This window comes from Styela clava, chromosome 4 (genome assembly GCF_964204865.1).
Source record: "Styela clava chromosome 4, kaStyClav1.hap1.2, whole genome shotgun sequence".
In the NCBI taxonomy this organism is placed as follows: domain Eukaryota; kingdom Metazoa; phylum Chordata; class Ascidiacea; order Stolidobranchia; family Styelidae; genus Styela; species Styela clava.
The window spans coordinates 20576762-20586884 of NC_135253.1; the positions used below are offsets into that span (position 1 = coordinate 20576762).

A 10123-nucleotide genomic window follows, 5' to 3' on the forward strand; every position below is an offset into this window, starting at 1 on the left:
TGTTAGGTTATAATACAATTTAGTCTAAAGAATATAATTGTCAAAACGGCTGTTTCGTAACTATAATTCAGTGAATATATTGGTCGTAGGTTGCCGACCCCTAATCTAAGCTCTCAACAAGCGACATTGCGCTTAGATCCAAGATCTATATCTTCACCGAATACAAGCACGCAACGATCAACAGTTGTTACAGTAGGTATCCGAAATTTAAGTTACTTTTATATTACTTACATCCGGAAAAAAGTCCTTCTAGGACACCCATGGTCATTTCTGTTACAGTCGCAAGCTTGCGAATTTTATTTCAGGTTTAGGCTGTTGATAAACGAGAACGATGCATTTCTTATTTTTAACGTCCACTCCGGATTTCAGAACTCGGAGTTATCTGGAACTCCAGACACTCCACCAAACCGCTGATTGACGTTTCTGATTCTTGACGTGTCTCTCAGCAAGTGCTTGAGGAATGAAGCGCGTTGTGGTTTATGTTTTTCTTGTTAGTGTATCACTGTTTCATATATAAACCTGCCTTTAACAAACTGATTAGTTCGATCTGAATATAAAATTCCCACTGGCAGACTGGTGTTGAAATTCAATCTGAGTATAAAAGAGGATGAATGGTATTCATAAAAGCTAGGTAGCCTACGGTAGCCGGTACCGGTAGCGTCCAGCGCGAGTTTGCATTTCAGCTTTTTTTTTAATTTAGGCGGTACGGTACCGATTTACCGTACCTTATTTCATTATTCGGCGAGGGACCTGCCTAATTGTAGGTTGTGTAGAATTTCATTTCGCACCCGTTTTTGTTTTTTCAAAAGCTGAAATGACTGACTTAATCATGAATAATTTCAGACCTATTCATGTTTGGTGTTATTCAGTTATTCAAGCAGTCCCAGTGGTAACTTAGTATATTCATTTATGCCAGAGTGGTATCTGATTTTATGTTTTCATTGATTACTACATTATCAGGTTTTAGTCTCTAAAAGTTCATAATAATAGAATATAAAGATGACAAAAATCGAAACTTGGGAAGAGTTTGCAAAAGCTGCTGAAAGACTTTATCAAAGTGATCCCTTCAATGTCAGATACTCAATAAAATACAGACACTGCAACGGAAATCTTGTGATCACAGTAACAGACGATCAAATAAGACTGCAGTATGAAACAGAACATGCTAACGATGTAAAAAAGATTGAAAAATTAACAGCAAATTTTTTAAGGATGATGGTGCACTAAATTGATACCTTATTTGGTCGAGTTTGCTGGTGATTGATTGGCATTTTTTAATTGGAGATTTATTGCTTATCATTTTTGAAGCACTATTGGATAAGAGTGTTGTAAGACAATATTAGAATCAGAGCGTTAAACTGTTGTTATTAATGCGCTAATGTACGTTTCTTGTTTAGTATAATTCTGAACAGTCGAATTGGACTTGGCAATGCTGCTTATTCTGCTCACACATCGTTGCGTTTGTTTTACAATTCTGTCTTGGTGGCATTAGACCGTTTGTATGTGCATTTTTTTCTTTGCAGATTATATGTTTCATGAAATCGAAAAAAGACTGATGTTCTTGATAGCTTAATACTTTATTTGGAAAAAGTTATTAATTGAAATATTAGTAATTATATTCCTATTACAATATATTTTCTGATATTTCTTTTTTTCGACCAATTTATGTCAATGCGTGCCTTTTCGATATTCTAAATTTAAAACAATTGTTAATTTGTTTTATGTTTATGAATCAATTTCTGTGGGACAGGATGTATGTGTCATTAAATGTGTGATAAAACTGCTTGCATCGCTGCAAAGTTTTTTAACGACCACATTCAGAGTTTTTTTCGATATGCAAGATTAACTAGCTTATACAACTATATTGTCAATTTTGTGGGATATATTTTAGATAAGATTTGTTGCCTTAAATAAAAATGTACGTTCATGAAGACTAAATTTTTTTTTCGAATGCAAACGGAATTTTTCGATATCATATGATTTGTTTATTTGGTGCTCCCGAAGTATGCGAACCAAGATGGCGGACATCGGAACGTAACATGGGTAACAGGTTAGGGTTAAGCGATAATTTTTTTCCAATTTTCCTTATTTTAGTCCTATTATCAGTTTGAAGACTAGCCAAGAGCCTCCCGTAGTATTTATACCTAAAATTATGGCCTAACCCTAACATAGTACTCATATTACATTCCGATGTCCGCCATCTTGGTTCGCATACTTCGGGAGCCCCGTTTATTTAAATTATGAGCGGACTTTATGAACGCTCTCTGTACTGGATATCTTGTTTTGGATTTGTGATGTGCATGATGGAACTTTGTCTTTATTTTATGTTGGTTTAGAACTGTTTTATGTTGAAATAAGTAATATGTGTAAATTTGAATTTTAGTTTGTTTCGCAATGTAGTGCATAAATCTTTTCTTAGTCCTAAAAATGATGCCCAGATGAGCATGATTGAACTTATATCATTATTGTTATTATTTTTGCTGATTTGATTAAGGAAGGATTTTAGTAATGAATTGACTGAATATTTTGTGTAATTTGATTTTCAGTTGAATTATATATTGTATAAATATTAATTTTTGGCCTAAGAATGGCCGCTGAGGTGGAGGATGCAACTGTGGAAGTAGAAGATGAATTTGTGGAGGAACAAATTGATCTGAAAAATATTAATCCCAATGTGATGATGGCTTCTTACTATGCAGGTGAGTAATGTGATGTTGCAGTATGATTTTGTTGGCTTCAAAGCCACATGATAGTATGATAACGTAGGTAAAGAAGTTATTAAATTATACGTGGATTGCTCAGATATGAAAATTAATTCCAAACAGCAGTCTGACTTAGAAGAAACCTTGTCGAACGGTTTTCAATGCATGGATCAAAAATTATATTTTTTGGAGGTGGACTTATTGCATATTTTTCACAAGTCTCATAATTCTTGGTTGGTAGTTTTGATCCACTTATATCAGGGCTGAGACGATTTCTGGTACCCCATATTTTGGGCAAAATATGCAAAACATGGATTTGCATCATCAAAAAACGTTTGTAATACGGCAAATCTTTTAATAGTTTAAAGAGGTAGCAGTGTTGAACACCTCTTATAAATTTGTACCATCATTTTGAAAATAATAATTTTCACTTTTTGTATTTAGTAACATCATTTCTTGCCACATATGGATGGACTCTCATGGTAATTGCTGTTCTACTTATAATATTATGGAGTAACATTGAGAAAAAAGTCAAGAAAATGATTGAAAGAGCAAAAGAACGAAATGATCCCGTGGAAAATGGTAAGTCGACTTGCAATATTAAAAATGATCTTGTATAATATAGAACAGCGTTTTTCAAACTTTTTTGGCCCCGGAGCGTATTTTATCTTGCCTCGCGGAACGCCAAGAAATTAGAAAATAAAATTAATGGATAGTTTTCAAATAATTTATTCTATGTTGAAATTAAAATGTTTGCTGTTAATTTGACTCTTAGAAAGTCAACCATATTGAATGGTTAATGAAAACTCCATGATTTTTAGACTGGCGCTAGGCCTATCTGCCTTTTTAGATAGCAGGGCCCTTTCCGCCTTTTTGGAGGCAAATTTACTATCCAGAGTTGCCGAAATGAAACCGAGTTTGGCATGACGACCAATTAAGTCGCAATTTCGATTCCTGTTCCACGGAACGCTTCGAAGAAGCTCTCAGAACGCAGTCAGAGAAGCGCTGATATAGAATATTACAAGAGAAATTTCTTTAATTGAGGTCACTCAAACTCACTCAAATGTGAAAGAAACACAACATATTAGACAAGTTACAGGCGGCCATCGAGATACGAGTAGCTACTGATACTATATTTGAGATGCATTGTGCCGATTGACCTATGGTGACGCCTTTTTTTACTTGAGAAACCCGAATATTATAAAGATTTCACAATCATGCATGGAGACTATAGAATATTTCAAAGAAGGTTGTGTAGCTCCCTATTAAAAACTATATTCTTCAATTATTTCAAATATTTTTTTGCTACTTAGATCCTGAAGTTCTGGCTAAAAGAGCTGAAGCAATGGAACTTGCCAGACAAAGAATGCAGGAAAAAGCATCTGCAATTCTAAGAAGGGAGGCAGAGAGAAGGCAAGAGGTGGATAAATTTTATTGTTCATTCCTTAGTATAATATTGATGATCGATTCATATTGCCAGTCAAATAATTATGCTTGAATTAGTAGCAATTTCTAAGTACAGGGAGTCCACGACTTACGATGTTGTTCCGTTCTCGAGACGCGGTGTAACCCCAATTTCAGTGTAAGTCTGAACATTATACTGTACATTGCATAAATTACTCTACACATATCGTACTGTATTGTAAAGCATGGTACTGTAATTAAATGTACAAATAATGCAGAAAAGTGCTTTATTAAAAAATACAGAAAACAATTTCATATCCCATGAATAAAAGCAAATACTGTACAGTACAGTATCATTTTTTATATTTTTAATGGCATGGTTTGTAACCTCGGAACAGCATTATGGAGTGCGCATTCGCAACCTCGAAACAGCGTAAGTCGCGAATGTCGTAACCCGAGACCTCCCTGTATGGGGATTTAACAGACTTCTTTTCAGAATCCTTTCTTTTTAATTTGTAAACATTTTGGAGTTTTGAAATAAACTGCTGCCCATTGCTCGAAAAAACTCGATTTATTTTATTTGGCATTTATTTATCTTTTTCCTTGATTGAGAGGCCTTAGTAGTCCATGATTAAGTCAACATAATAGGTTTTCTTCTCCGTTGCTACTTCCCATTGCTTGAGACAACTCAAAATTGCATTCACCAGTGTATTTTGTGTATTGAGAGGCCATGATTAAGCCCACACAATGGTTTTCTGCACCATAAATTTGGATTTCTTTGTAAGCTTGCTAATTTGTGTATATTATGCTAGTGCAGTTGATTAAAAGTAGAGATAGATATATTTTATAAGGTACCATCACCATATGAATTGCCATGATGGTGGAACAATATTGGTATTGGGATGCCAAATAGATAGTAGGTTTTCTTTCAGAGCTGTATTAGGCCTTGGTTTTGCCCTTATAGAATTTGCTACCAACCATCTAAGCCGGCTCATTAACAGGCGCTCCAAAACTTTGTGTACCAATTTGGGGGTACTGGTAACTACGGTAATTTTGTTGGCCTATTTTATATAATATTGTGTAAAGGGACTGAAACCTATGGGCAGGGGGTATATTCACTTGGCTAACACACACAGTCCCCGAACTCGTAATAGAACTAAAATAGGGAAAATCGGAATGAAATCCTGGCCCAACCCAAACCTGGTACACATGCTACTGGAGTACGGAATTTACTACCAACCATTCAAGCCTGCTTTCTAATGTTCACATCCTTTTAAGCTTGAGGAGAAGAAACGATTGGAAAAGCTTGAAGACTATGATGCAATGCAGGCTGGGAAATCATCTCATGCTACTCAGAGGAAAGTTGAACAAAATGTAAGTTTTAAAAAATTACTCGTGTGCTTTACTCTTAGAATGTGGCCACTGATAGCTAACATTGTGTAAGAAACTGCTATTTTGGAAGGGATGAATTAGAGCTGAGATTTGAAGCCCGAATTTCGGGCCGGTTCGGGCCTGAAATGTCAATCATTACGTTAGGGTTGGGTTGGGCTTCTCTATAGCTGACTTTTTATTGAAATTAATATATGTTTATAAAAAATATATACTAAAACTTTGGGGCTCCCGAAGTATGCGAACCAAGATGGCGGACATCGTAATGTAATATGTGTACTAGGTTAGGGTTAGGCCATAATTTTAGGTATAAATACTGTGGGAGGCTCTTGGCTAGTCTTCGAACTGATAATAGGACTAAAATAAGGAAAATTGGAAGAAAATTATCGCCTAACCCTAACCTGTTACCCATGTTACGTTCCAATGTCCGTCATCTTGGTTCGCAAACTTCGGGAGCACCAAAACTATTTAAAGAACATGTAAATAAAATATGAAATTTGGGGTTTGCTTCGGGCTAGGGCCTGCAAATCCAGTCAATTAGGCGGGCTCGGGTCAGGTTTAATATCCACGGGTTGGGTCAGGCTGGAATTTTTGAGCCTGATCTTACCTCTAGCTTAAATCTTTCTGGTTCAGCATTGCCTGCCCAATTTATCACACTAGCGGTGATGTGGTTGGCATGAGATTTTGATTCAAATTGTGTACCAAAACAGTTGGTCTAACGCTATACTGCAAAGCCATGCCATGTCCGGACCTCCTGAAGTATGTGCACCAAGATAGCACACAATTTGAACATAGTATGTGTACCAGGTTATGGTACATGTTATGCGACATCTTGGTGCATATACTTCAGGAGCACCTCATGTCCACCCTAAAATATTTGATGTCATGCTAAATTGTTGCTTCATTCAAGCATAGGTGTTTTATCATTAGATTTTTGTTGTTGGAAGCAATATTACAGTACTGAAAGTAATGCACAATTCAATTTTCTTTGAGTCAAGTGATTGTTATCAGTTAGTATATGACTTTGTTTTTAGGATAAAATCCAGGCTGCCAATGCTACTGCTAAGAAACTGGGATCAAAGGACAAAGCCAAGCCTTTGAGAGACAATGGTAAGTTTATTTTTTGGGATTTTTAATTGCACTAAAGTTAATTACACAAGATATGCTTTTCATATAAAATGATGGTGGAGAACTGTGGATTTGGAAAAGATTTACAATAGATTTATAACGGATTTACAATTACCTACTCCAAGCAAAGGTATTTAACTCCAGCTCATTTTCTGGGAAGAATAAATGAAATTTTGATAACAAATATTTAGAACTATGCAAGTGTTCTTAGGTAGACTGTTAGAAACGCTTTTCCAATTTAATTTTGCTGTAGTTTCTATACATTTTGACTTAATCTATCACCATGAAAAGTCAAATATTCTGACTTCATGGAATTCAAAATTGAGACTCGTACTTGTATTCCGCAGAATTTGAAAATACGAACCCGATTCTTACCCGAAGGCGAACAAAATTAGTTACCTCCATATTGGTACACATACTTCTAGCACGCCAGATCTGCTATTGTTTGGAAGGCGAAAAAATAATTCTGATACTATCTAATAAAAAGCCTACTAATTTATATGTATAATATGCAAGAAATCTAATAGACAAAATGGGTTTTAGATACAAATAAGGAAATAACCAAAGAAATTTATAAAAACAAACATACCCTCTGGTAGTCTGGGGTATATAGGTATAATACTATCGATAACTATCTGGAAAATTTAAAAAGGCTTCCATATGTATAGTACTAAAATATACTGAATCATCCTTCATATCCTGAAAACCTTCCCCCCTCCAGGATCTATGTTTAAAAGCTTTGTTAGCTGGTTTCACTATCATAGTTTCACAGGGTTCTTATCTTGGTCACCAACTCTTGAGCTGATTTTTTCATATTTATATTTTATTTTCCAGATTACAATCCTTTAACCGGGACGAGTTCAAGCACTCGCTACCGACCTCCCCCAAGGCGAACTGGGGGCGGATGAGGTTAAATAAACGCTTGTGTATTCAATGTGTGCTTCCACTGAGTTCTCTTTTGTAAATGCTGTGCTTCCCAAATTATTTTATTAGTGTAAAATCATATTATTGACGATCAACAACATTCACAAAGGTTTTTATAGAGCATGCTCTCTTCTTGAAAGAATTTAATAGTTCTCTGTTTCACAACATTCATAAATGTAGCTTGAAAAGAGTGTTATTTTTCCTCTTCTGACAAGACACTCTACAAGCAACTACTTTAAAAACTAGGAAAAAACCAGAACTCATTAAAACTTGAATTTATATTTTAAATGAATAAATACAGAATAGCTTAGATATATTACATTCTTCAATCTTTTTTAATAAAGCAGTGTACTTACAATATCTCAAAGGATATAGCCAAAAAGCATAAATTTGAATTGCTGTTTTTAATGCATAAGTAGTGGAGAGAATCCGATTAGTTTGCCATCTGGAAAAATTGGATCAATAAGCTCATTATCCACTTGTTTACTGTGCTTTATCAGTAGTTTCTTGCGACTTTGTCTGTCTAAATTTGGTTCACTTCGTTATTAAGTCCCTGCTTGAGAGTGAACACTATTATAGATATAGCAATGTGGGTGTTTCTAGTCAAAAATTTGTTTTGCTAATGTGGTTGATAACGGTGCCTTCAATGCAGTTGAATTTTGAGATTATTTTGTTTCATTTATTTCAAACATACAGGGTATTCCTAGAGGTTTATTAGAAAATAATTTATTATTAATTTTTAAATAGTTTTTGGTCTCTCCTACTGGTGTAGCTATTAAATGAAGTAAAAACTTAAACAATGATTGAAATATAACAAACCTAGTTAAGATATACTGAGAAGTGACTTCGCAACAAAATTGAAATTGCAACAGGTTTTTATGAACACCCTGTACTTTGTATAATGCTATTATATTCTTGCTTGTATTATGAAATATCTTACTTGATAGATAATTATCCCAAAGTAAAAAATTTTCACACTTGAAAACTATAATGTAAAGTCAAGTTTATTTTTTCTAACCGGTAAAAAAATCAATAATGGCATCCAAACATTAATTTTATTGTATCTGTAACTTTTGCCAAAGATATATCCACTCAAATCTTTTATTTCGGTGTTTATAGCAATTTATATTATTATTTCATTGCTCTTGTAGTATGTATCTAGAAAAACCTGACACACGATTTTCGAATAATAATCATAGTTAACTATTCATCTTTATCTTTTTCAAACGCACTTTTTCAGTGGAAGCACACAACACAAGCGTTTTATGTTTTATAAAGTGACTTTATACAATTGGATTATTCAATCACAATTCCATAAAAATTGCCTGCAAGTCTCCTTGTATATATATACCGGAAGTAAGTCAAACACATTCACACAGTAAATGCATATGATTGCCCACTTGTGGACATTCAGAAAAAATTTTCTGGATCTTTCTTACGAAAACCAATATCGCCGACTCCGATTGAGACAAATTCGAGTTTGATTGCGGGCCAATAAAACTTTTTGACTCCAGCTTCAAACTTGAGAGAAAATTTAATTCTGATGGCAAAAACTTTGGTGTATGCAAGCATTAGACTGTTACTAACCCTTGGTAAACTTGATATCGTTTTTGTTTCTGAAGAAAATTTTGACTTTATTTTCATTGAAGGATGAAATTTCAACTCCGACTGTGAAAATTAATATTTTTATTCCGACTCCGGGTAGTCTGAATTTTCGACTCCAGTTCCAACTCTGTTGAGAACATTCCAATCACGGCCTCACAGCCCTGTTTTGAAACAACCCCCATTTTTGAATCCCTGGTGCTTTTTTTCTCATTCAATTTTATGGAATTGTCTTATTTTGGATCCCTTTGTATTTTATGACGCTTGTTGCTGTAAAGAACCGGACGGTTTTGGCACAAGTTGAGATTTAAGTCACAACATGCTGAATTTATATCTTTATCATTGTAAATAAAATTTATATGTGCAATGTTTCTCAGTCTCTGTGCGATAGAATACAGCTTAGAATTCTTGCTTTATGGGGACTTTGAACTGATAACTAGGGCTGGGCATTTCGAATCGAATAGTAATTTATTCGAATCGGTTCAGACTGGAATTTCAAATCGCCGCCATCTTGTTTTTATCTTTCCGCTAATGGTCGAGGTGAATTCCCCAATTTTTTTTTCATCGAAGTCATATTTTTTCAACGAAATTCTAACATATGACTATTTTCTGTAGTGAGTTATTGATAAAACGTGTTTGTTATTCTGTGTGAACGCTCAGTAATCTATCTGAGTGATTTATTCTATGTCTTCAGTAATTCATTTGTTGAGAGGACCAATTACTATGATAAAGTCGCTTACAATTTTATATTTTCAAGTATTCGAGATTCGATTCGTAAAAATTATTCGATTCGATTCTGAAATCACAAGGTATTCGAAAATGCCCAGCCCTACTGATAACTCACCAATACCTAACATTTTAATAGTATCTTAATTGATAAAATCCCTGGTTCGCCATCCCATCTTATGGTGTATTAAATCGTATGGGCGATGCAGAATCGGAAGAATTTTTGTGTAGAATACAATTTCAAATTC

General features: G+C 34.6%; 1 protein-coding gene across 1 annotated transcript; it reads left to right on the forward strand.

The window, feature by feature from the left end:
* Positions 1 to 2227: 2227 nt before the first annotated feature.
* LOC120326004 (selenoprotein S-like) lies at positions 2228 to 9520 on the forward strand. Its single transcript, XM_039392201.2, has 6 exons — positions 2228 to 2699; positions 3147 to 3284; positions 4016 to 4122; positions 5385 to 5480; positions 6530 to 6605; positions 7458 to 9520. The coding sequence occupies exons 1-6, from the start codon at positions 2588 to 2590 to the stop codon at positions 7529 to 7531; spliced, it is 603 nt and encodes a 200-aa protein (XP_039248135.2). The 5' UTR covers positions 2228 to 2587; the 3' UTR covers positions 7532 to 9520.
* The last annotated feature ends 603 nt before the right edge of the window (positions 9521 to 10123 follow it).

Bases quoted from the DNA above. Each gene is read 5' to 3' on its own strand.
- LOC120326004 (XM_039392201.2), top strand. From the start codon at position 2,588: ATGGCCGCTGAGGTGGAGGATGCAACTGTGGAAGTAGAAGATGAATTT. The intron at 3,285-4,015 runs GTAAGTCGACTT...TTTGCTACTTAG, and splicing joins AAATGATCCCGTGGAAAATG to ATCCTGAAGTTCTGGCTAAA. The intron at 4,123-5,384 runs GTGGATAAATTT...CATCCTTTTAAG, and splicing joins AGGCAGAGAGAAGGCAAGAG to CTTGAGGAGAAGAAACGATT.